The following is a 26,926-nucleotide window of genomic DNA, read 5'->3' as shown; positions in this document are numbered from 1 at the left end:
TAAAATAATTTGCCGCCGCGGTTTCGCTTCGCAGACGACGCAAATTTTGGTGATTTCACGTTGTTGTTTTGCAAAGGACGGCTAAGAAATGTACAAAGTTTTAAAGCGCACGTGCTGGGCTATTGTTCTGCCAATTAGATCTCTTGTTTTTCCACGTTCTCGTTGCCGTAGCCGTCGTGGTTTGCACAAATTCCTTACTATCAAAAGATTGTGCTGCAGCGTTACTATCTTTTAGATAAACTAACAGAAAAATATAAGGGAGAATTACTCGTGAATAAATTGGAGGGCCAGGGATGAATGAAATTATTATTTTTCTTCCTCCAGTGGCGGCACCTATAAAGAATATCATTTTAAGAGAAAACTTGTCACCTATAATTAAAGCACAATTAAAGAATAGTGATGAATTAATTGGATGGAATGTCCATTGAAAATGAAACGTGAAAGGAAAAAGACAAACAGTTTTATTTTAAACAAAACTTTAATTCTTATTCTGATTACAGACATACATAATTGAAAATTCTTATTACAAAAATACATGATAAAATGGTTTGCCCCGCAAATAGCTAAGAAGCTAGTCGCGGCGGGGCAAAACAAGAACGTGATTGAAATAACAAGTTATGGAAGAATAATAATAAATAAGGCAAACCTATGTTAATAGAAAAATACCTTACAGATTGCAACTAGAGATAAATAAAAACAGCAGAAGTTGGGATATCACATTAACAGAGCACTTACGGAGGAACAATGCATAAAGACAAGGAGATGTAAAAGGAAAACAGACGTAAAATGGGACCCTCAGCACGCGTTTCTATAATCCTACTTTTTTAATAATCATGGGGATTTCAATATACTCATCCTCCTTTACTAATATATCAAGTAACAATTTGCGGAGATCTTTTTTTGAAAGCTTTCTTTGGGAGATTAGTTATGTAGCTTGGTATCCCATTCCACAGTTTAACTCCAAGCCAAGAAAAAGAATTGTTTTGTATTTCAAGTCTAGAATATTCAATATAAAACTTGCCAGACGTAGAAGATCGTGTATTGTATGAGTGGATATTAGACGCTTTCTGAAATAAATTTAACATGTTTTCTGGGGCTTTACCAGTATTGATATCATGCATTAAGGTTGATACGGATTCTTAGTAAAGAAAAGTTATTGGAAGCACGTTAGCTTCGAAAAAAAGAGGAATTGCATGGTCATGCCATTCGGCAAAGTATAATAAACGAAGCACTCTTTTCTGAAGAATTAGTATTTTGTTAAGATAAGTCTTGCATGCCTGACCCCAGGCAGCAAGACCATAGGTTAAATAAGGATGAATTAATGACTTATAGATGTTCAGTAGTACAAGTCGGGGAAAAAAATGGCGTAGCTTTGCAATTAACCCGATAGTCTTACTAATTTTTATTACATTGGAATCAATGTGATATTTCCATGAAAGATTCTGATCAATAAGTACGCCCAGGTATTTTATGTAGACTTTAGACTCGAGACAAGTATATTATTTATTCTTATCATTATCAGACATGTAAAGTTTTGGTTGGTAAGCAAGTCGCTTTTGATAGGCATGAAAAATCACAAAGTTGGATTTCTTGATGTTAAGAGTTAGTTTGTTAGCTGTCAACCAACTATAAAGGTTTTGTAGTTCAATGTTGACTATTGTCTCAAGATCTTTCAGATTTTTGTCCGCATACAGTATGTTAGTGTCGTCTGCAAATAGGTAGAACCTAAATTTGTTCGAGCATCTGTGAATATCATTGACAAATAACGAGAAGAGCAACGGTCCAAGGATTGATGCCTGAGGAACGCCACATCCATCGAGAGCTTTATCTGATATTTGATAGCCTACGTTTGCCATTATTTGATTCCATTCAACTTTAGACAGCTCGTCGTTAACCCATTGACGTCCAGTGCGCCCGTATGCGCCCATGGGGACCCACACCCTTTCTACGCCTTGTGACGTCATCACTTTTAACCCTGGAGCACGAATTTGAGCACGTACTTGAACAGGTTGAAAATATCTTACAGACGATACCAGAATGAGTGTAATTGAGTGAAGGAGATTGGAGAAATAGCCAAAAAACCGTGTCACTTTGACCTGAAAATCTGCACGAAAATCGTGTTTCACTACCCACCTACCTTTCCGAGCATGTGCTTTGAAAATAATGAGTAGTTTCTGAAAAATCTCTACACCAAAATGAAGCCTACTCAATTTCCAGCAAGTGAGGAGAAATTTCAGGCAAGGAGAGGGGAAAAAAAGGGCAGGAGAAAGAGAGAAAAGTAGAAGTCGTAAGTGGGGCATGACTTTTCAACTCAAAAACGATGTCGAAATTTTGCTCTCTGCGCGTGCCCGAGATTTTCAGGCCGCCATTTTGCATTTGGATCGAAAGGCCGTCGAGTGCACGAGCTGTGAAGGGGTTTTTGGTAAGTTTGAGCTTTTAAAACCACAACAGTGACCCGAAATCTGCTCGACTAGCTTCAAAACACAGTTTTCCACAAAAGCTGCGGCCATTAATGGGTTAAAGCGCTCAGCGGAGAATTTTGAATAGTCACGTATTTTCATATTTTTACCTTGTAAAAGTTTGTCTTTCGCTGACGTAGTGATACAGAACTGCGAAAATTGATCACTAATATCAGAGATAATGTTTCCGCTTACAAGAAGTTTGTCAGGTGTGTCAACAAAAATATTATCGATCAACGCAGCGGAAGATCATGAAATTCTTGTCATTCATGTATGACAATGATTCTTTGAGAGACTTCAAGTATGAATTGGCTTGTTCTGCTGCCTGACTGTTGAAGGTGTCCCACTGAGGATAACGGGAGAGGTTGTAAGCCTCAGAGCAACCCGAAAAAGAGAAAAAGAAAACATTGTTTTGCATTGGTTCTGACAAAGTAAACATTAAAACATTACGTCGAATATGCTTCAAAAAATGTGTGTAATGTGCCATTAGGTCAGTTGGAGGGGATAGACCCGACAGCATAGCCAAAAGATCACCGAAGATTAAAGATGGCTAAACCGAAAAAGCCAGTTTTGGGGTGATTTACGTACCTGTAGGATCTCGCCAATGCAATCGATCCACAAGGAACTGAGAGTTCTTGAAAAAGACAGGATCCCGATTTAAACAATGTGAATGCAAATTGCAAGCGTTGTCGTAGACAATCAGGCGGGGACCTTTCCGAAAAAAGGCAGAAAATTGTAATGCGAACTTACATTTATTATGACTCGTTTAATATAAAATCCCTTTGATAGGCGGAAATCAAGAGAAGAAAAACTCCCAAAACACTAGGCCCCGGTCGTTCAACGGGTGGATAACGCTTATCCACAGAATGATTCACTATATATTCACCTATAAGTGTTGTGATAAGGTACAACGCTATCCAGTGGATAGTGATCTTTCTGGTAGGTAGAGTTATCCATTCTTTAAACCGTGCTTTCTTCACGCACAAAGGCATCCAATCAAAGGCCGCAACATACACATGCACATTAAATTGAGCTTACCTCGTGAGAAACGCATTCGAAGCACTGTAAATGGGATGTTAGGAGATTCGTTGCAACCATGCCAGATATATTTTTCATGCAACCCAGCCTAAAAAAAGTTACGCGTTACTTGATGTAACACGTAACACAGAAAGCCGAACAATCAGACAAGGTACTAACATGAGAACATGACTCAAACAACTCTTTGCCCGTACATCAATATAGCTACAGATAATAAGAATACACACCGTAACAGATCGTCACAAGCCAGTACACACAGTAACAAGGCGTAACAAGCCGTCACGAGTAGTAACTGGCCGTTACACACCGTAACAGATCATCACAAGCCAGTACACACTGTAACAAGGCGTAACAAGCCGTCACGAGTAGTAACTGGCCGTTACACACCGTAACAGATCATCACAAGCCAGTACACACTGTAACAAGGCGTAACAAGCCGTCACAAGGAGTAACTGGCCGTTACACACCGTCACAGATTGTCACGAGCCAGTACACACAGTAACAAGCCGTAACAAGTACTTCGAGGGGTGATAGACGATAACGATCGTAAACTGAAATAACAATGCAACGAATTCCTATCAATTTACTTGAAACGTTGCGCAACTCATGATCAAAAATGCTGAGCTAGAGCAATTAACCTGCCTCCGTCTACAACGCGATCAAAATAACAATAATCAATGGGAATTCACGAGAATCATAAATAACTCGATATTTCAAAATTGATGACAAGATTAACAAAATGTGTGTTCCTAGCTTAGCGTCTCATTCTTTGATTCACCCCCTTAGGTTAAAAACAATAAAGTACTATTGTACGACTTTGTACATCAGCGTGCTTCCATCAAAAAGAAATTAAACAAAGGAGGAAACTAGCAAAATTACTCACATATCGGTACCGCTTTAACCAAAGGTTAGGAACCAAAATCGGCGAGTAGAGTAAATAGGCAAATGGACAAGGTGAAATGCAATGGACCAGGTGAAATACAATCATACAATAGCTTAAGCGATGCTAAAAGAGGCTTTTATACGCGTGTGGGGACACTAGAATACCTGATTACACACCGATAGAAAATAGACAACAACGTAACCACATCCGTAACTAAATTAATTCGGAACAAAGAAATCAAAGTAATTCGTAAACAAATTCGACTTAGGCTAAATGAATCATTTGAGTATCCTTAAAAGTCAGTCTGATGAATGAGTCAAGTTCAGTCAATCGTTTGAGTATCCTTAACAGTCTGACGAATGAGTCAAGCCCAGTCTACCCTCTGTTGTGACGGCTGTGATGGCTGTGACGGCGTCACACGCTCAAAGAACGAAATCGTACAGAATATGTCGGGCATCAGTTTCATATGAAAGTGTTAATAGTAGGTAACCTGATAGCTAATGATCAAATCCTGGCTCGAAGTTTAGGTTACATCCTCAATCTAGAGTGGTTGAATGTTACATTTATTATCCATTCGACATCCATGAACATACCAAGAAGATCTACCTTTATTAATTTGTTGCCAGCCAATCATTCTGTTCTGGATTGAATACAATCTATTGATCAAGTAAACTATACAAGCTCAGAGCTTCTGCGTGCAGCTTGCATGGGTATTAATAGGGTCAGGTCCTGCCAGGGGGTTCCCTGTGTTGCTTGTCTGAATTTAAAAAGCTACGGTGTTATTATTTTGTCTATATTTCTCCACCTTGTTGTTGTTGTCGGAATTTTGGTGAACAAGATCTTAATTTTTTCAGACTTTCATATATTATGCTATTGCTACTTTTTGGGCCATGTCCCTTGTAGGAATTTACCCTGGCTGGGCCTCTATTGGGCCAGCAAGGGAAAGAGAGCAAAAAGGGAAGGGTTGCTATTGTAGCTTAAGGCATTTTGAAGTACTTTATTTTAATGTGATACATTTATATAGAAATGGATTGGAAATGCTAGACAAAAGGAAAAGATAAGTTCTGGAGTACAAGCAGCTCCAAAGCCAATTAAGATTCCAACGGGTTCACATGGCTCACACTCCTACAACATGTTCTGTTCAGAATATTTCAAGTCAGGTGAGAGGCCTGATAATGTTTTCAAACACTAAGAACAAATTATTTACATGCATTGTAACTATTATAGACCATTGCTAAAATAATTATAGGCCTGGTAACATTAGAGGCATTACAATCCTGGGGGATGGGTTTGCAAATCCCCCCCCCCAATTTAAAAAAATTTTCAGCATTTGTCAGGCAAAATGCTTAGAATTCAGGCAACAGTAGAATCAATTTTAAGGCAGTTCTACATCAGTTTAATGCTAACACATTAGGAAATTGTGTAATTTTTTAAGGCATGGAGGTCACAGTCCCCCCTCCAAGTCCAAGGGTGCCTGTACGTCTATGGGTATCATTAATAAACCTCTACTAGTGAATTATTTTTAAGAAATGAATATTGTAGCTTTCTCTCCTAACTTTGTCTGCTGGATGTTAGTTTTATTTTGGTGCCAGAATACCAGATTTAAATCAATAATGGACAGTGGTTTTGTTAAATGTTTCTAAACCCCAGGAGGGGTACTTGCAAAGGGTCGGGGTCCAACAGAGCTCTATATTGCAACCCAAAAGGGTTTTCATCCTCAGCCTCTTTTAATCTTTGACACCATAATAGAGTGGTTGATCAATTTATTTTCAATTTTAGTTAGATCTTTGATTGCTGAGGAAACTGAAAATCATGCAGTGACATTATAACAGACCAACATGATTTTCAATCTGACCTGAATAATCTACACATCTGGAGTCAGCGAAATCTAATGGATTTTAATGTAAAGAAATGCAAATTGATGCGTATCACAAAAAAAAGTATGCCTTTTCGTTCTGACCTTAAGCTGAATGAGAGCTCTCTGGAAGAAACATCTGAATTCTGTGATCTTGGATTAGTTACTAGTAACAAGTTGTCCTGGAATGCTCATGTTGATAAGATATCAAGCAAGGCTAACAAGATTCTTGGCCTTATTAAAAGGACATGCAAGGGTCTGAAAGATGTTAACATGTTAAGAAGGTTGTACTGTGCTTTGGTAAGGTCCCAATTGGAATACTGTACTATTGTCTGGTCACCCTTCACGGCTAGAAACATTAATAAATTGGAAAGGATTCAGCGAAGAGCCACCAAGTTTATTCTAAAAACTGATGATGATTACAACACTCGTAAAGAAAAACTGAACCTGTTATCTCTAGAGGACAGACGCTTCTTTTTTGACGTACTATTTTTTATAGAGTTCTTAATGGGTATATTAATATAGATATATCCTCTTATATCCAATTTTATTCACATTCGGAAAGATACTCGTTGAGGGGTAAGGACGATCTTAAATTAAAAAAGAACTACGCGAGGACTGATACTTTTAGGTTTTGCTATTTTAATAGGATTGTCCACATGTGGAATGGGCTGCCACTATCGGTCCGTCAGGCTCCAAGTGTTTCTTGTTTTAAAAGGGGTGTAAGGGATTATTTGACTGTACGTGTAACTTCTCGTTTATTACTTTTGTAACTCAGTAGAATGCCAATAAAATTAATTAAAAAAAAAAAAAAAAAAAAAAAAAAAAAAAAAAAAAGATTTGATTGATTTTAGTTTGGATTTGTTTTTTTGTTAAAGGTGGTCTGCCGTGCATGGGGATTTATCTCTTTTGCGGACCATCCTTATGGCACCTTTCATTTTACTCTTTTGTATTATTATCTATTAATGTAAGTAAGTAAGTAAGTTATATGTGTCATTAAATTGTAATAAATAAATAAAATAATAATCAAACCAATTCAATTGATTTTCTGAGGAAATGAAAACTTTAATTTTTTCTTTGCTAGATGAGTTCAAGAAATTGTCTTTGCCTCAAAAGAACAAAGAAGCTGCCAAGAAATGGCATGACATGACATCTGTAGAAAAAGATGAGTTCAAAGGAAAAGCAGAAAGTTTAAAGGCCCCAGATTTTTCAGAGCTTAGTGAGGCTCAAAAATCTACGTTGATATCAGCTCACAGGAAGAATCTTCTAAATGAGGTAAAGATTTCAATCACTTTAAGAAATAATCTCTAAGTCAAATTCCAATTAGGCAGCATAAACCATGAAAATTCAGAATAATTTAAAACTTTATTAAAAGTGGATGAATAATTTCTAATTGTTGTTAGTGTGGCAGAGTCACTTAGGCTTATTTTCTACTTAAAACATGTTTGTTCTGTTTATTTTATTTCCTGGAATTTTAGCGATTTGTCAGTAATGTTAGTAATGTGTTAATTGTGTTAGTAATGTGTCCTGTTTAATTGACCACTCCTAGCCCAAATTTGGTTTTAAGTTATTTTTACCTTTTCCTGTATTTTACTATAAGTTGCAACCGTTTGCTCGGTGAGTTCAGTTGATTTGTTGCCTTCCTGAGAGTACCTTTAAAGCGGATTCCAAGCTTTACTAGCTTTTGTGTCACTCGTTCCCATTTTTTTATTGTACCGTTGCATTTATTTGCTGTGTAATAAACTTGTAAATCTTCCCTCGGATCTTTTGTTCTTACGTCGACCGTTTTGGTTGTCTTACATTAGTATAATTTCAGAGCTGAGCAAAGAGTTTCCAACAATCTGATGGGTCGAGTGGTTTCTTATATGACACTATATAAACCGCTCCGCACGGTTTATATAAAATGTTAAAATAAAATGTTAGTAAATGTTACTAAAATGTTATGATTTTAGAAATTTCTCTGTTGTTCAGCTCTGAAATTATACTAAAACAATTATTCACCTCAGGTTGGGTGAATATTGTGGAATAATCCCCTCGACTTCATCTCGGGGACTATTTGACAATATTCACCCCTCCTTCGGCGAATAATTGTTAATTATACTCTGTGGTAATTAATGGAACATGCAGATGTTTTTGTCCTTTTAAGTAATCCTCGTGCCACATTTTACTTTTTTATCTACTTCAACAGATCATGTTTCTAGAAGACTTTGGCTGTGAATCTTCTCTGATTTTTCAAGACACTTCAGGCCAGGTGCACAACTTTGGATCAAGTGCAGGGTACTTTTTTATGCCTGAATCCTGACATCAACATCAAATTCCGTGACTACTTTGGTATTATATTATTACTTTGAATTAGTAATATTATAAACATCTTTGAAAGTGTTCTGTTGATTTTTGGGCATGCAACTGTATTTAGCAGAAGCTTATATCAGTAGCTTATACTATTCAGTGTGTCATCCAATTGATGAGATTATTCATGATTGTAAATAAGGTGAATATGTTATCAAAATAGGCCTGCAACTACATAGTACCTCTCTCTTTATTTATTTAGTTTGCACCAATGAGAGGTACACATACAAAGATGTACAACAGCTATTCAATTCCAAATACAGTAAGTTTAAGAATATGCATATTATTTACTTTATGGTACAGATATTAACATGTAATTGTTGTCATCATCATCATCATCATTGTCATCATTATTATTATTAGCTGATTGGTTGTGAAGGGCTCATTCGATATATTCCTTAATAGCAGTATGGGCTGAATTGCTAAGGTTTACAATGTTATTAAGGTTGAGATCGGACGTCAGCATTATCAGGCGCCTTTGCCAGCTGCTTCAGTCCATGTAACAACCTCACCTTTCCCCCCACACATCCTACCCCAGTGGAGGACATCCATCACACAGTAATCTCGTGCGTGGGAAATTAACATTTCCTACCTCTAACCCTGCAGGAGATGGGGCCTACAGTTTATTCGTCTTTATCCAAGAAGACTAGAATATCTATCCATTTCTTGATATTATAGAAAGGTAGCAAATTCTCCTCAGGTATTTTAAGGCCATGAGTATTGATCCGACTGGGGCTCGAACCCGCACAACACAATCCGGCGCTCTAAGCAATTGAACTAACTAGGAGGCAGTAACAACAAAGATGATGATGATGTCTATAACAATTCTTGTAATTGGACAGGTCAAATCTGACAGTAATATGCAGCCAATGAAAATCCAGTGGAAAATGGCACTGGCCAATGAAATTGAATTACTTATTCCTACCTACTGTCTCACATTTTAGCAAAGAAAGTGTATGATGGGACATGTGGAAATGGTCAATAAGACTTACTGTCATACATTTCAGGGGTAGTCAGGCTCGTTACTTTCCCAATTACTTCCTAAATTTTACTCCACTCAGTGCTATTATCATTACCAATCGATGTTTCACTTTCTTTTGCACTGTAGGTGAAGCAATAAAGAAACCAGGTAGCAGGGTGCCATATCTACGTGGGGGTTTTACAGTAGAAAATCTCCCAGATGGCATTTTCTGTAAAAAAACCCTTCCATTATGACACTAAGCAACTCCAGGCCATAATGGAGAAAAAAAGTGAAATTAAATTTGTGATTACCAATAATGCAGATATAAACTTGCAAAGCAACAGGAATGTTATTCCCTCTCTAACGCAGCCTGAAACAGTAGTCACTCTTCTGTCCAGGATAGTGGACAGACAATGTGCAGAAAGGGTAGTTAGACTGTCTGACACGATTAAAGAACAAGATGTGGAGGTTGTGGAGTTGAGACTTGACCAGGAAGAGAGACTAAGATGAAATGAATATAGTTTTTATTTTGAAGATGATGCATGGCTTGCTGTCGGTGCTAATATTCAACACTCCACAGAAGCACAAGGGCTTATTGTCCCAGTGTTTACTGAGTCAGAAGATGAGAAATTCTGGCTTTTCTACAGTATCCAGAATCCATCAAAACTGGTGAAAGCATCATTTACTTTCAAGCTAAAAGGGTATTGGCTTGACTTACAAGGCCAATCCAACTACAAATTACTTAACAATCATCAGGATTATGTTACTATTGCTAACTTGATCAAAAATGGACCCTATGGGCCATTATATTTTTTGCAGAGGATAGAAATTTCAGATGACCAGTATTTTAATATACCTGAAGTATTTAACAATGCAATATATGCTGCCTTAAGAAGTACTAGCACTATTATTTAAAATTTAACAATATTTATGTACTTTAATTCAGTGTGGGCACAAGGCTATAAAGGCATAAAATCATAAATCACATGAAGAACATTGAGAAGTTGTTAGTGCCACATATGAACACATCTTTGAATTGCTATTTCGACAAAACTGAAAGATCCAAGAAACAAAAAATTAACATTCCATCCAACAGTGTAAAATATCAAAACTCAAAGCTCATGAATTCATATTCCACTCAAATCACTGAAATCATTATCATTCACCATCATATATAGACTACGCTATACTAATGAATTTACCCAAATTATATGTAAGTACTGCTGTATATGTAGACAGAAAACAGGAACTCAGACTGGTAGCAATTTTTTGGTTTTCTCACACATAGACTTTAATTTAATATACTTTTTCTAAGAACCTGTCAGAAAGCCAATTTTCAATGATAGCCAGCTGACAAACAGAGAATCCTAATTGTAGTTCTTAAATTGTTACTGTCATCAAACTATAGATAATAATAAGCCTAGAAGTTTTTTTGTTCATTTGTTGATCATTTTCAGTGGTCAACCCAAGTGGTGTGTGACTCTACAAATGAATACAAAATGTAGTATAAAGTACTTTTAATTTATTACCTATGTTATACATTATAACAATACGTTACATGCATTTCATACTTTGTAACAAAGACCACTTGTAGAAGCTTGATAGTACAAAAAAAAAACAGAAATTAACATAAAATTAAAACTCAGCATCTTTTGTGTACTAGTGTCAAGTACTTTTCAGAATCTTTGCCGATATTGTGTACTTTTGGTAGGTGGTAATCGAAGCGTCGTCCAACCCAGGTACATCCCCATAGTGGGCAACATCTCATGGGCCTCTTGGTTGTGCTGAAAATATAGGGAAAATGCAATGTGTCAAAATGAGCGTGAATTGAAAAAGGTTAAGAATGCTGTGTACAGTAGAGAAAACACTAATCTATGTAACTACAATGAACACAATCCTCTTGAAAACAGAACTTAGAACAATAAGAAATGTAATAAATTACTTATTTTCCTCATTTCCTTTGGCCTTTTCTTGATTCTTTTCCCTATTTAGCCCCTCAACTTCACTCTTACTCAGCTTATGTGCATGCTTCAAATGGTTGGAAAGATTATTGTATTCCTTCTGGCAAATCTGAAAATAAAATTATAGCAAAATAGATATGTGAATATTTCATTTTGGATCATCATGACTGCTTAGCTTGTCATTGCAAAATGACTGGTAGTTGAGATCATCATTAGATAGGCCAAGCATCAACATATGACCAGCAAATATCTCTCTGCAAAGAGTGATCTATTCGAATGTAACATTGTTTTGTGCAAGTAAAATTCCAGATTCCCATACACAGCTGTGCTCATAAATAATCCAGCAATGTTGCAGATAGTTTCCCCAAAGTATTTTCTTATGATATGAAGGGATGGGCCAATATCAACATCTTAAAGGTAGTTCTAGATGTCATTCTCACACTACTGTACAGACTCCACCACCTCTGTGGTTTGAATCCTTTTGAGTGCCAAGATGGGTGTCTTTTGTTTGCAGTTATACATCATAGTGCTACATATATTCTATATTGATGTAGATTATATGTAGGAGTCAATTACTTTATGAACCAGACAATGGAGTTGACCTAAAATTCTAATTTTGTGCTTCATACAATGGCAGGCTTAGCTTATCTTCTCAAAGTCAATTGGCATTTTCTCAATGCACCTTTTAACATAAAGCCCAAGAAGAAGGGGGTTGTTCATCCTCGGAGACCCAGGGGCTGAGTCGATTTCAAGTTAGGGCATGAAGAGCCCCTGGGGACACTGTCTTACAAGACTAGTTCCAAACGGTCGCAGTCGTTCTGCCATCTGATTGGTGCCAGAAAAGCTTTGTGTTTTTCTGCCCAATCAGAGTGAAGTGTGCTTTAGAGTCCTTTCGTGTGTTTTAACATATACTAGTAGCTCAGTTGCTCGCTTTGTTTGTTTGGACTGTGCGACGGAGATTTGCTTGAGGTGAGAAGTTTCAGTCTCAGCGCACAATGTAAGAGAAATCCATCATGTCCGCGAAAATCTTACCGGAAATCATACTGAATACTTTCGCAGGTATCACTAGAGAACGTGTTTTAAAGTTTGCGAGGTTTGTACACAACACGATGGTTGCAGTCATTGATATGTCGCTTTAAACGTTATACGAGATTCAAGCTTAAATCTTTCTAGATTTTTTGCATAATTTGCTGTGACTGAAACTTTGCCAATCCCGGGAAGTTATTTCGTCGCACGGGCCACGCAGGTATGTCGAGCAACTGGTTCTTGCGCAACTTTCCGTGCGTGCCAAAATCTAATCTCATCTTCGCTTGAAAAAAAAGAAGAGCTGAGCGTGGAAACTTTTGCATATTAGATGTGGGTAGATGATCCTGTTCTACTAAGCTGACATTTGCAATAAAGTAAACCCGCCCTTTCCATCCAAAATTTCTTGGTCTTTGGTTTTGTTTTTCCTACTGAAAACAGCATCGGATCGATTCCCAATGATCAAAGGTATTTAACTTGATCTTAAACAATCGACATAAGAGGTAAAATGACAGTGACCAAGGGACAAGAAGAGAATCCGTGGCCTTCCTGGCTCAAGAATTTCAACACTCTAGGCAGCAGTTGAAAGATTAAACTCTTTCCAAAGCCCTTCGGTAACTGCTTGAAAACATCTCTCCTTCCCGCGATGTTCTCGTTAATAAGTTTTTGTTCAGATTTTAATTAGCTAACCGGAAACACAGCTAAGCTTTCTCTTAGCACTTGCTGGAGGTCGTCCACGAACTCAACGTTCTCTGCAACCTTGGCCGTATTGTCTTTACTACTAAGATTAGATTTTAGCGCGCACAGAAAACAGAAAGCTACGTAGGCGAATGCGCCAGTTGCTCGACATACCTGCGTGGCCCGTGCGACGAAATAACTTCATGGGATTGGCAAAGTTTCAGTCACAGCAAATTATGCAAAAAATCTAGAAAGATTTAAGCTTAAATCTCCTTTAACGTTTAAAGCGACATATCAATGACTGCAATCATCGTGTTTTATACAAACCTAGCAAACTTTAAAACACGTTCTCTAGTGATACCTGCGAAAGTATTCAGTATGATTTCCGGTAAGATTTTCGCGGACAATCTGATCGACTTCTCTTACATTGTGCTGAGACTGAAACTTTTCACCTCAAGCAAATCTCCGTCGCAAGGTCCAGACAAACACAGCGAGCAACTGAGCTACTTGTATGTGTTAAAACACACGAAAGGACTCTAAAGCACACTTCACTCTGATTGGGCAGAAAAACACAAAGCTTTTCTGGCACCAATCAGATGGCAGAACGAGTGCGACCGTTTGGAACTAGTCTTGTAAGACAATGTCCCCAGGGGCTCTTCATGCCCTAACTTCAAATCGACTCAGACCCTGGGTCTCCGAGGATGGAGGTTGTTAGGCTAGCCTTGGAAATCTGACTGTGAGGGCAGTCCCCAAGGTAGGTATTTTGATTTGCTGACATTGTCCCATGGGTGCATGAGGAATTTTGGCAATCGTTATAAATGACCACACTCACTTGTCCTAAGGTAGGGATTTTGACACTTTTACCAATTTCGGTGTTGTGACAGGGGTGGCAAATATGACAATTTTTGGACAGAAAATATCAAAATCCCCAAACCTTGCCTGACCCCTCCTCCTGACCCTGTCTCGTGGGTTACATTGAAAACTACATACTCACAATGCAGGGGCATTTATAAATTTTTTTCCTCAGTCGTTTCTTCCGCTGTGGTAACTTTGACAGGTTATGATCATTCAAGTGACTTGGAACGCTTTCGGCCTCGTTGGACATCTTCACCTTTATCAATTCCATTGACATTCCTGTACGAATGGAGGTTGTCGACTCCACGTTTCGGATCTCATGGAAATGGCAAACAAGATTTTCCATTAAACCGAGAAAGTGGCTTCTTTGCGTTAATCCAATATCCTTTGCCACTTTCTTTTCTTGGCGAAATTGAACAACAAGATCGATAGGGTCGTATCCATTTTCGAAATGGAAATACATTTCAATTGAAGGGAGCAAAGAGAAGCGTAAGTTTGTGACCTCCCTCCTTGTGGCTTGTCTGGGGGTCTGGTTCCCAGTCATTGAGGTTAGAGGTACTCGGGAGTCATTTAGGTTAGAGGTAGACAGCTGTAGCATTCCTCAGCCTTCGATCCGAGTCTTTCAGTTCAAAGATGTTGTTTGCAGATATGCCACGCACAACACGTTTCCTTTTTGTCTTTTTTTTTTAGCTGCAATCGATTGAAAGAAGAAAAATGAATCGCCGTGTCCCAGTGCGTCACCGTTCCTCTCTTTTTCCTCGCCTCCCCCTTCTCCCACCTCCCACGCCTCACACCTTAACTTCCCCCCCCCTTCCCAACTTTACCAAGATGAAATGATTCTTCCACGTTTGGTACTTTGATTGCCGGAAAAACATGGCTTCTCCACGATGTTGTGGAGAAGTTTCACATTATCATGGTCATCATGGCGCAAGGACACCATTGTGCTAATTGCATTAAAAGAACTTAGAAAACTTCACATGGTTAGCCAACCCTCAGTAAATAGCTGTTATGATATCTTGTTGCAGAAACATGAATTCACCGTCAAAAATAATCTTTAAAAATATACGTCCGTACACACAATTGTAAACACTGAAGAGGAATACGGTAGTTATATGCTATAACGAAATCATGTACTAAACCTGACTACTGGACTATTTTGAAAAGGACAAAAAAGACCTTTAGAACAATTTTATGAAGAAATCAGTCGATAAAAACTATTACCGAACATTACTTTCGCCAGGACGATGATATTTTAAGAAATAGTCTAGTATCACGGAGGTTGGAGGACGATCGACGTCGTATGTGACTTGTGGTTGATTTGCTACTTGATGTACAATGACACGACAACACAACTTAACGAATAAAGCGAAGATCCAGATTTAGCAATTGATCGCGTTAAACCTCTGCGCAATTTGCAGGACACTTTTACAGAGTAGCGCTGACTGCCTGTTTACCATTTTAACAACATAATCCGTTAAGTCGCCTGAAATAATTACAACTTATAACTTTTCCTCAGTAATTCCGGCACGTGCTAATTCAGTTACGGGTGTGTCAATTTCGTTGTGGCCTCACAAAGGACGTATACCGATATATTTTACTTGATATCATACATAACAGAAATTGTAAATTATGTGGCACATATTCACTATTTCATGGATGTCACCAAGATATGTTTTGCCTAAACACTGTAGGAAGGTTACACAATGAGATCCATTGCCATCTAAGAATAATAGGAGGTACATGTGTATATTTACATACATACATACATACATACATACATACATACATACATACATACAGACACACACACATACATACACTTTATTTGGTATAGCAGGTTGAATTAAGGCAGCTAAAAATAGCTGATGTGGACCTGCTGTTATCGAAACAATTTACATTAACAATATAAAAATTAATAAATAGATAAAACCACATGAATTCTATGGATAAGACCAACGATACAAATGAAGTTTGAAATTAAAAACTAAAAAATTTTGTTGGACGGGTGATGGTTACGCATGCAACGATCAAAAAGCGTCATTTCAGTTCAGTAACGATGGTCCGAATTGACAATGTACTAAAGGACGACGACCGAGTTCAGTATTTGGCTCATCAACTAGAGTATTCAAACCTAAGTTATCTAGTGCCTTATAAAAGCGATAATTAAAATACAGAGTTTATGTAGATATTCGAGGCACCCACCCCACACTTGCTAATCTCTGTTTATCTATCATTCCCTTTGGTACAGATCGACAAAGATGACTGTCTTTGTTCGACAATGGTGGACCTCTCAAAATTGCATGACAACGTTGACTCATTGTCCGACATCTCTTCCACGCCTACAATTGTACCTCCGGTGAACTCCAATCCATACAAACATGATTTTCAATCATATCAGAACCTAACAGAGTCTGTATGGGAGTCTAATAAAACGGGGTTTTGACTAGGTGGGTAAGTAGAGCTGTCCACTTAAGAGTGTCCGTTAATTAAGGGAGCTTCGGTACCGATTAGCGTATAAAATATGCCCTCTACACGTTATGTATAATCCTAATAACGTAAAACGGCAACGAATCACCACCAAGATGAAATTTGCCAACGGTGAGAATTTATTAAAACACATCGTGATGATTAGCCAGTCAGTATAATCCTACACAATGTACAGCCGCCCAGTTGGCCCAATGGATAGAGCGCTTGACTGTTGTGCGGGAAATCGAGGGTTCGAGCCCCGGCCGGACCAACACTCAAGGTCTTAAACACGAAGGCGCGCTATATAAGGAAGTCTTCCCTGGGAAGACCTAGGCTCATTTGTCACTCACCGTTGACGTGTGCGGGTCAAATTCAAATGCTGGTAGACGAACAAAAGGAGCTAATGAGATATCTATTGTTTACTTCCACCAGCATGGTGGCATGAGGTAACGTGCAAATCACCTACTTCGATCTCAAATTTACCTCCAAAAATAAAGATAGTTTCCATTGGAGAAAGGAAATACAAATCTCAAAAATTCTTGTATTATGATGAAGACATAAAACAATTTTGAGGAATGCGCCCACTGTTCACTGCTTTGGAGTAGCTGTAGCTCAAGCTGACTGAACTCTAAGAGTTCTGCATCACACAACGGTTGATTTACAAATGGTCCAGTGGGACCTAAGGCTCCTTTTATAGCGCGCCTTCGTGTTTAAAATAATTGAGAAGAATTTCCTACGTTACTGTAACATCAAGAACTGGTTAGATATTCTAGTTTTCTCGGATAGGGGCGAATAAATGGAGGTTCCGTCTCCTGCAGGGTTGGGGTAGGAGACGTTAATTTTCCACGCACGAGATTACTGTGTGATGGATGTCCTCCACTGGGGTGGGATGGGTGGGTTTACTGGGTCCGCAGTAATTGGCGCAAGCTGTTGCGGTGTCCCTGCCGGTTGGCGAAGCTACAAAAATAAACTGATATTTATTGGGTTTTCCGAGAAGTTTACCCGCTATTAGCGCGCGCGCATAAACAAAACAGCGGCTGTTTCTGTATGGATTTGGCAAGCACCAGAGACAAAATGAGCTTTATTCATCATCAGATAATTCGCTGTCTGATGATAGTTCCAACACAAAGGCCTCATCGTCCACATCTTCCTTCATCATCGATTCGTCTGATTTCTCGTCATCTGGAAGATAGTCGATACCACTCAAATGAGCATAGGTTTTTGCTACCTCAGCATGATCTATAGGTTTAGGGGAATCCAAGATACCACCCCACAATCGCAGCAGCGAGGAAATGTGCTTACAGTGAATCATCCGTTTCGTTGAAGGTAAGCTATCATTCCTGCATTAAGAGGGTTATCAGTGAGAGGCAGAAGCGTTTCCACTGATTCGTCTATAAGCCTGATTTCGTTTTGGAGAAAAGAGACAAGGCGATTCATTTCCTCTTTCAACAGCTCAAGCTCTTCCTGACACCTGTTGTGTAAGCAGAAAAAGTCAATTATCTGCCTCCTAACAAGAGCAGGAACGGTGTCCCCTTCCTCTTGGACTTCAGAGTAAATGCTGCTAATTGGATCCTTAGCATCGTCATAAAGAATTTGGGGTACATCATTAGGAAGATACCCATTTATTTCAGACAAAGTTTTGTGGATGGACTTCACGACTTTGTCGATCTGCTTTGCAAGCTTTATGGCAATTGCTTGGCCATCTAAAAATAAAAAGTTCACAATAACTAAGATGCAATGCAGTGGTAGTTTTATGGATAAGACGGAAAAATGTAAATGTGTAAGACTTGGGAACTGGGAAAATTTAGCCCTCATACCCCTTCTCAAATAATCCCAGTGCAATGCCTAGCCTCGCAGTTAAAAACAACTGGCATACGCAGTAACATAACGACGGAATTACTGCAAACCATGATCACCAAAATACACATGCTACCAAATATTTTACATAACAATTTGCTCAGTTTATTACCAGCATATTTTCGCTTCAATTCCACCGAGAAACATCATTCGGATGCCATACAATGTAACTTCAACAAGAGTTCGCTCTTTCTCTTCTCGTAGAGGCGTGACTTAACAGTTACAAACACACGGGACAAATCGGACCATCTTTCTTTGATGTGATGCTTCTTTTCCATGGCTACTATGGCCTTCTCGTTCCTATGTACAATAAATGCAAGTTAGAGAGAATTATTGTTTGTCTTTAATTTTGGCACCCCTAATTCTCTCTCTGCAGAACCTGATTATTCCAGTCGTTGCTGCAAGGAAGAAATTTGCATCTTTATGACTTACCGTTTGATTTTCTTTTCAAAATCTTTTACCTTCCCTTCATCTTCATCTTGTACATAGCTCAACTCATTTCTGAAAAAAAAAAATTTAAGTGGGTGGAGATACGTAAACGATATGTTCAATTTAATACTTAGTAATTATATCAGCTAAGGTGGAAAGAAAGGGAAGTACGAATACGTTTGTTATATTATTGTGAAAACGGGTTTTGCCTTCACAAATAAACGGACAGACGGGGGACAACCCGATAAAGTTCTTCAGGGAAAAGGTTTTCCTGGGGGCACTCGCTGGCTGCAGGAAGGCCGGGATCTACTTACGGCTGTTGACTATCCTCGCAGCAATGACTAACAACAACAAAGTTGGCTCCAAAGTATATTTATTAAGTACCACTGAGCTGACTAGTTTTTTACCTGACTTGACCAGACTGGGTTTGACCGAAGAAAGCTCTACAAAACAGCTCTATTCAAGCCGAAGTCACAATTAAAGGATTAGCTAATGCAATGAATCAACTAAAAGATTAGTTTCACGTAGTCCACCACAACGATTGGTTAGATAGGAGTTTCGCCTTTTTTACAACATTAATCACTTTCGAAAAGCTCAGGTACTCGCTATAATGTAAATCATGAATTTGGTAGGTGGTACTTCCACACTATATACCTGAGTTTTTTAGACATAAGGAGCAAGCTGACATATGATTCGTCCCACTGCAGTGTTAATCCTGTGACAGATTAATAATATATCAGTGAATACAAAAAAAAAAACTGTTTTCCCTACTGATTTTTAATAAATGCTGAGCAATAAAACTACCGTGTTCTTTTGGTTTCAGCGCTTCCACTTCTTCCTTTTGCCACTGTTGTATCACATCATCATCACAACCTAGTACAAGTAAATACAAATTGTATTGCAATAATCGGGCAGAAACGCACGCATGTAAGTCACTGTGCTGTTTTTCAATGCATTGAGTAAAAAAAACAAAAAAAGTTTAAAATGTATACCTGGAAGTCTTTCAGTGAGTTCCTCAAGCTTTGCACTTACATCATGAAGAAGAGTTTCTGCCCTAGCAAACTTTGCTTTTAGAGTAACACCTGTGAACATTGAAAGGAATCAGTTTAATGTGTGTTAATGAGAGTAATCAACCTCGACTTACATCTTAACACACGTCCTTTTTGAAAAATTGAAGAATTGCAACTTATACGACAGAAAACACAGTGTAGATAAAGCTGTCCAGCTAAAGTTCTGGTCAATAGTTGATATACCTTTTACTTTTAAGCAAAACCTACAGAAACGTGAAAGTTATGTGTCCAATGAAATTAACCATACCAAATTTGTGATACAAATGTTGGGCATAGTGAAGAAGCCCATCAGTCAAAACATCTGTCCTCTTGTGAGCACTCATTTCTTTAGTGACAGAGGGAAACCTACGCAGAAAGGACCATAACCTTTCAACCCCTTCACCACTGTCAATCCAGTTCCCTTGATCCTTCTTGGACTGTATTGGATCTACAGACAATCACATTGAAGATAAACCTAAGAATCAATATGGCATGGACCTTGCATGAGATAGTTAGCCAATACATGTACTAGCCTGCAGTGCAGGCAGATTTTAGCAGTGTGAATGAATATTTCCAAATCGAGTGTTCAAAGCACCATCTTGAATTAGGAAAACAGTGGAGAGTTAGCGCAGAAATATGTTTACCAAGCCAGTTGGCGTGAGACCTCCTCCCGCATTGCATTCTCGCCCCAGCCTTCCAGTAAAACAAACACTCAAAATATAACAACTACTGAAACCACCTAATTTAATTTTCAATTTAGGTAAATTTAACCTCGAGTAAAGGCTCACTGGCCGGTGGTCTTTTCCGAAGCTGATAGGTTTATGTAGGGTGGCCACTCTTTTAAAAGGAACATGTACATGTGCTTAAATATTTTACCTCGCTTGCTAAGCTGACGCTTGGAGATCATTTGCTTTTGATTTTGGAAACTGCAGTCAGATTTCTGATCCCACACTGCTCACCCATTAGGAAGAGTGGGATGTTTATTATAATTACAATCGTATTTAACCAATGTCGTGGTATTGCCACACATTTCTTCACATTGTCACCAGGCCATTTACCGTTAAACTGATATATAATTACTAACCTGGCATGATGCCTTGTGCCCATAGCAATGAAATATGGGTATGGCAACATCAACACCTTCCAAGAGGCTTTCCTGAGATGAACACTAACAAATATAATTATGTAAATGAAAATTGTGTCAGAGGTAACAAACTATTCTGGAGTTAAGATGTGATCCTCACAGATATGCATGCAATTTAAATGTAAGCAATAATGGGAATTTAACCAAACACAAAGAAGAAACGAATCTGGCCCCATTGGGATTTCAGCCCATGACATTGTCATTACAATGCTCCACCCACTGAGCTATGAACCCCCATATGTTGGGAGCAAGCCAGTATCCACGAGAGGAAGTGATGAAACAGGCAATGGACTAACGTGAGCTGCAAAAATTTAGTTTTATTTGATTGAGCCAACTGCTCAAAATTCAGTTCATAACTCTGACGATTACATCTTCATTTAATTTCCACAATTCACGTTATTCCAGACTGTTCCAATAAATTATTTTAATTCATCCCAAATTTAATAGAAAATACTTTGGACAGTTCTACAAAATTAATTACCACTTTAGAATTACCATTTAACCTCCTGCACATACATGTTCAAAAAATTTACTTACCTTCAAATGGTGTGCTAATAGACAAGCGATGTCATACATGATGATTACTTTGCTTCTGGTGCTCTCATTAAGACTTCTAAGCCTCTTAAGCTCATAAACAGAGTATGATATTCTGTAGAGAGAAAAGATTATTGAAAAGGTGAATCAATAACCAATTTTTTCTTTTATATCTTTTTACACAAAATCTAAGACAAATTGAATATATTTCCTATAATATGACATTCAAATTAATAACAAAGTTATACAGTGGTGATGCTATTAGTGTAAAGAATCATAGGATGCTCCTGCATTGTATATACAAGTGTGCTAATTGTCAGCTTGACAAATTCATAATAATCATGGCTCTATCATGTAATTCTCTAACGGACAATACATGTAGGATTGAGCACAACATTAGGTACAATGTATTTACATATACTCCATACCTTTCACCATGCTTTATGTCAAGGAATCCTTTAGGAAAGTCATGTCTGCATACCCGCCCAAAGACACCTTTCTCGTCAAAGAGTTTGTTTTTGCCTTTTGATCTTAAAGCTGAAAGAACCTCTCCAGCATGGAACTTACTGTAGTTCTGTGATAAAAAAGGGACAAAAACAGGAAATCTTGAATTCAAAGGGCCAAAAGGAAAATCATACAGTTCTCAAATTAACATCTGAGCATTGCATCATCTTATATACAGACCTGTTCCATGTCTGCTCCAGCTTTGCCATAACTGTTGACAAAATTGTCAACATCATCCTGGTCTGCAAATAGGAGTGTTCCATGTTTGGGTGTTCCTAAATCAAGCCCTTTGTCCTTTTTTCTACACGATCCAAAGCACCCATCCATGCTTTCAATGAGTACACCATCATCCTATTCAAAAGAGAGGGGAAAAGAGAAAAAAAGATATAAAACAGAACAGCAACAACAACATAAAATGAATACTGCAGAACTACAGCACTAGTGTAAAGATGAGTGCATTTTGTGTGCCCCAAAATGAATGCCAAAATAATATTCCTCAAGTGCAAGCTACTATTCAGAACAAATTACAATGTATAGTTACCCTTGGACATATTGGACACCAAGCTCCATTGTACAAATTTCCATTGTAGTTTGTACAATGCTTGTACTGATGCATGAAATACCTTCACGTGAAAACAACAAAATGTCAATTAGGACTAATTATTTTCTTACAGCAAGTCAGTAGATGTACATGTACAGCAAGAAATATGTCTTGTAAATTAATGTAAATGGAATCTTCACCTTAAAACAAACAGTCAATGTATCTTTGAATCATATGAACACAAAAGCGACAAAAGCAAAGCATGAGTTTGACATCTATATATTTAAGCTGGGCAACTAGATAATAAATAAAGAAATATAATAATTATATAAAGAAGCACTTGTAAATCATGTGACTGCCTCTCTTCTTCTTCTTCTACTACTTCTACTACTACTACTACTACTGCTACTACTACTACTACTGCTGCTGCTGCTGCTGCTACTACTACTACTACTGCTACTACTACTACTACTACTACTACTACTACTGCTACTGCTACTGCTACTGCTACTGCTACTACTACTACTACTACTACTATTACTACTACTACTACCACTAATAATAACAATATTAATAATAATAATATAACAAGAACAACAACAATAATAGTAGTAATAATGATATTAATTCTAATATCAATAATACCTTTGTAGACCTTGTACGTCCACAAATTAGCAGCTTTGATACTCTCAACCTGTAACCACACATACCTGAATTCTTCAAAACATTCTGAATTAAGGATAATGTACATTGAGCTCACCTCAAAAAAACACATACCGTCCAACCAAAATCAATCAATTAAAAAAAGTGTGGTCATATGTCTGACAAAGACTCTTTGCAAGCCAACCTACATGTGTTGGTTGTAGCTGAGGATTGAGTTCTGTGATCACTTCTGTGATGTTTAGCAGGGACACTTGACAATGAAGAAAGACCTTCTCTACAAACTCCATCAGTTTGAAGCTGAATCCTGTAGTGGGATTTGCTGGTGACCCTGGCCAGAACTGACATTTCAAGAGTGTGACAGCATGCAGCTCACAATCACACACTTGTACATATTTGAGGTGATGATTTCCTGACATTCACAAAAAAATAAATGAGCAACATATGAAGTTAAGTAACCAAAACGAAAAAACATTACACACAGCTTTACATACCTCTTACTTTGTTGAGGGCCATGTAGACACCTTATTAAGCAACCGCGAGGGCCATACTAGGAGAATATTGGCCCGAGGTCTTGAAAGTACAAACCAAGTGCAGCGAGGTCTGTACGGAAAAGTCCAAGGGCCAATATTCTCCCAGCACATCAGAAAAGGCTCTTACAGATAGATGCAAGCCAAGTTCATTGTTTCTCTTTGGACTTCATGGCAAGCCATATCATTACAAAACTTAATTGCATGTGGGATCATTCACGACATTACCTGGTCCAATACTTAGAAATTATTGGACAGCCAATTATTGGCCCTGACATAATGAGAGAATTTAAATATCGTATCATTATCATCAGCGTTCTTGATTTTAAGCAAGCGGCAGGAAAATGTGACAAAGGAGCAGATGAAATTGAAAAAGAACACTTCGTTTTAAAACCATTCTAGTATTCTGTAACCACTATAAATGAAATGAACTGACCTGAGGCATCCAGAAGTCTGAACAGCTTTACTGTTGCGGTTCTGCACGTATGGCCATAGCTAACAGTTGCCTCATCTGCATACAAAGGAGAAAATACCCCATCCTATTAAAATAAAGAAAGTAAGAAGTAGATAAAAGTACAGTTTAACCAGATATGTTACACTAAAAGTAGCTAGAATACAACCGGCCTCAAAATATTCATACACACCTTTCATTGCTCAAGTACATGAAACTTGTTTCGATTGACATGTACAGCTCGTGCACATTCAACACAGAAGTACTGGCGAGAGCCACAGTATTCACATCATGTTGTAGCGATACTCTTTTGACAGTTCACACAGTTAGTATTGTCTGGAAGATGCTGTTCTTCAATGTATGAATTCAGCAACTTTTCCTGTACCTTTTCCCAGTTAGCAGGGATACTCAAAACACGATTTTGCTGTTGAGTTGAGAGTTCCCACTTGTTGAGATCGTCAAGAGGGACATCTTGTTCTACTGGACTGTTGGTGTCCTGACTATTTTCCTCCGTACTCTTATGAGGCTGCTTCCCAAGATCCACTCTCAGCGAAATCGATACAGTGGTTTTCTTTCCATCGCGCCCAATATCCTTCACATCAAGGAAGACGGGCTTTAACTGACACATTTCGCAGCGATCACCTTGGCTTGTTCACTGATAAGTGAGGGATTTCATTGGTGGAAATGTTTATGCATATTTAATGAGCTACTGGGGAGACTGAGATGATCATTTAAAACGGCTTGAACCCACTGATCTAAAGTTAGATTAGGTGGGTGTTAGCCATTTAGATTGTGTAAGTAGGGTGAAGTATTACACTAAATCCATAAGTTATACCAAAAATGGAAATCAAAAGAGATGACATAAAACCGTTTTAAACATAATCACAGCAACACTGCATACATCGAGTGCCTGAAAGCATGTTGTGGAAGAACAGGTAATGAAGGCTGAGGACAGTGTGTAATTGAGGTACATCTCTAGTCAATAGAAATCAACAACCTCCATTTATACAAGTTGTTATGCCATTTAACCAATAAATTGTTAGAAAAATTTCGATTTAGTCAGTAAACAGCAAAAAACAAAACAAAACAGGTAAGTCAGTTAATTTGCGCGATTCTTTGACTTGACAGCTACAGATATTATCCTTTTGCAAACTACGCATTACAAACAGTTTTGGTCTCTCAAGAAAGTGACATTTGTTAAGAAAAACCAAACCCTAATAACTAAAACCACAGGCAGAGCGTAAATCCGAAGCTTGTAAGGATAATCTGGAATATATAAAGAGTAACAATAGCTATTTGGGGGTCAGAGTGAATTGAAATTTACATTTTTTTCATAGCACAAGTTATGTCGTTTGTCGTAGAAATTAAAACAAACATTAATACAAACTCAAAACATTATTGTACCCTGTTTAAAGTGCACTAAGAAAACCCCAGGAAGTAAGGATAGGTGTTGAGTACTTCTCTTTGTGCAGGTGTTTGGAGTTTTGTCATCCAAGCAATATAGTCACCACGACTTCTCATCACAGGTAGGCAAGGATAGTATTCTACATCATTTGTGTGGTTTACATCCAGTTGCACAGCACCTGTTATTGATCCATTTCTGCTGAAAGGAGACTTTGCTTTTTCCAACAGGTCAATAATTTAAATGTAGTCAAGGCCGCAGGAAGCTGATCACTCTCCACAATGCTAACTATGTCAAACAGGAGTGGAGAAGTTTGCTGGAGTAGAAGCATGTCTTTGGGGCACTGCTTGACTGGTTCATTGCCAATGAGTCTGCGGTAAAATGTTTCCAAGGAGTCCAACTGGGGGAGAAGTGCACACGTCAGGGACGCTTTTCCTAAGGCAATGAAAAGTCCAGCTATAGGTGTTGGAAAAGGGAAATCAGATCCATTGAATGAAATACACCAGGAAAGGAAACTACCTAAGGCAGGCGCACAATGCTGCAACTCCAGGTGTAAAGAAGTCATTACTGTGTCTGTAACCTTGCTAACATCACCACCTACTTGATCCACCATCTGCCTGACATGTTTTTCAGCAACGTAAGCCCTGTCACGATGCCTAGTGATGTCATAAAATATTTAACAATTAGCCTAAATGCAGATCTCTTCAAATAAGGCAAATAAAATCAAGTGATATTTAGACACATTAAAAGTGTATCCCAGTAGAATGCAGGAGGAAGTGGAGCTGGTATTAGTCTGGTCTCAACCCCTCAACTGATCCAGAAAAAGAAGACCTAATTCCAAGGTCTCTGCAGGGTGCATGAGACTCACAAGCTTCACCAACACAACAAGGTGCCAGCCCAAGGTGAAGGATTAAAAATTTCTAAAATTATTAAATTAATCAGTAATTAAACTGAATCAAGTCATAGTCTTCACATTGACAGCTAGATTAAAATATTATATCATGCTCACACTCTCAAATAGAACTCCTTGAATCATACTAGGGACCAAAATAATAGGATAAATGATGCATAAATATTAAAAAAAATAAGCATAAATGGCAACTTATCTTCCTGTTTCTCGTGGTTCAGTGGATGGACTAAGTGATGAATAACTAGACTTCAGATAAGTACAAAGCTCTCATCTGAAGGATAGTGCTGTAGCATCACAAACAACTGAGTGTCCAGACTGTTATCTTTGCCACAGATGGCAAAACAAAACGTCCTTCATAGTTTATGTCAAGAAGGTCAAGGAAACTGT

General features: G+C 38.1%; 2 protein-coding genes, 1 non-coding gene and 1 pseudogene across 7 annotated transcripts; 1 reads left to right on the top strand and 3 right to left on the bottom strand.

Annotated features, from left to right (window-relative positions):
• Positions 1-343: 343 nt before the first annotated feature.
• Positions 344-26,898, bottom strand: LOC148726896 (uncharacterized). 2 transcript variants are annotated; one of them, XM_088727959.1, is made up of 3 exons: positions 3,498-3,595; positions 3,048-3,170; positions 344-1,975 (listed from the first exon to the last, which is right to left on the bottom strand). In XM_088727959.1, exons 1-3 carry the CDS (start codon positions 3,511-3,513, stop codon positions 1,500-1,502), a joined length of 615 nt encoding a protein of 204 aa, XP_088584085.1. In that variant the 5' UTR covers positions 3,514-3,595; the 3' UTR covers positions 344-1,499. The 2 variants fall into 2 exon arrangements, 1 of the variants encoding a protein (XP_088584085.1); XR_015989633.1 differs by lacking the exons at positions 344-1,975; positions 3,498-3,595 and adding an exon at positions 25,632-26,898.
• On the top strand, positions 1,969-11,204 carry LOC148726898 (uncharacterized; annotated as a pseudogene). Its single transcript, XR_015989625.1, has 6 exons — positions 1,969-2,422; positions 5,405-5,540; positions 7,320-7,510; positions 8,424-8,566; positions 8,787-8,846; positions 9,693-11,204. The product of XR_015989625.1 is annotated as an uncharacterized LOC148726898 (transcript).
• Positions 10,055-14,816, bottom strand: LOC148726897 (uncharacterized). Of its 3 annotated transcripts, none has more exons than XR_015989622.1 (3): positions 13,382-13,708; positions 11,488-11,615; positions 10,055-11,329 (listed from the first exon to the last, which is right to left on the bottom strand). XR_015989622.1 is itself a non-coding variant. In XM_088727901.1 (3 exons), exons 1-3 carry the CDS (start codon positions 14,658-14,660, stop codon positions 11,188-11,190), a joined length of 729 nt encoding a protein of 242 aa, XP_088584027.1. In that variant the 5' UTR covers positions 14,661-14,816; the 3' UTR covers positions 10,055-11,187. The 3 variants fall into 3 exon arrangements, 1 of the variants encoding a protein (XP_088584027.1); XR_015989621.1 differs by lacking the exon at positions 13,382-13,708 and adding an exon at positions 12,189-13,364; XM_088727901.1 differs by lacking the exon at positions 13,382-13,708 and adding an exon at positions 14,202-14,816.
• On the bottom strand, positions 15,867-25,636 carry LOC111335901 (uncharacterized). The gene is made up of 16 exons (XR_015989738.1): positions 24,421-25,636; positions 24,213-24,315; positions 23,438-23,658; positions 23,297-23,346; positions 22,587-22,668; positions 22,226-22,396; positions 21,970-22,115; positions 21,545-21,656; positions 20,948-21,031; positions 20,132-20,311; positions 19,807-19,896; positions 19,619-19,687; positions 19,469-19,529; positions 18,818-18,886; positions 18,498-18,685; positions 15,867-18,231 (listed from the first exon to the last, which is right to left on the bottom strand). It is a non-coding gene; the product is annotated as an uncharacterized LOC111335901 (transcript).
• Positions 26,899-26,926: the final 28 nt, after the last annotated feature.

This window comes from Stylophora pistillata, chromosome 7 (genome assembly GCF_964205215.1).
Source record: "Stylophora pistillata chromosome 7, jaStyPist1.2, whole genome shotgun sequence".
In the NCBI taxonomy this organism is placed as follows: domain Eukaryota; kingdom Metazoa; phylum Cnidaria; class Anthozoa; order Scleractinia; family Pocilloporidae; genus Stylophora; species Stylophora pistillata.
Note: the sequence above shows the minus strand (reverse complement) of the source record. Positions and strands in the feature narration are given on the sequence as shown.

Excerpts from the sequence above, each read along its gene's own strand:
- LOC148726897 (XM_088727901.1), bottom strand. The coding sequence starts at position 14,660 with ATGCTACAGCTGTCTACCTCTAACCTAAATGACTCCCGAGTACCTCTA. Across the intron at positions 11,616-14,201 it reads TTTATAAATGCCCCTGCATT|ATTTGCCAGAAGGAATACAA; the intron begins GTGAGTATGTAG and ends TTTTATTTTCAG. Across the intron at positions 11,330-11,487 it reads AAAGGAAATGAGGAAAATAA|CACAACCAAGAGGCCCATGA; the intron begins GTAATTTATTAC and ends CTATATTTTCAG.
- LOC148726896 (XM_088727959.1), bottom strand. Across the intron at positions 1,976-3,047 it reads GCATTGGCGAGATCCTACAG|GGTTAAAAGTGATGACGTCA; the intron begins GTACGTAAATCA and ends TTCGTGCTCCAG.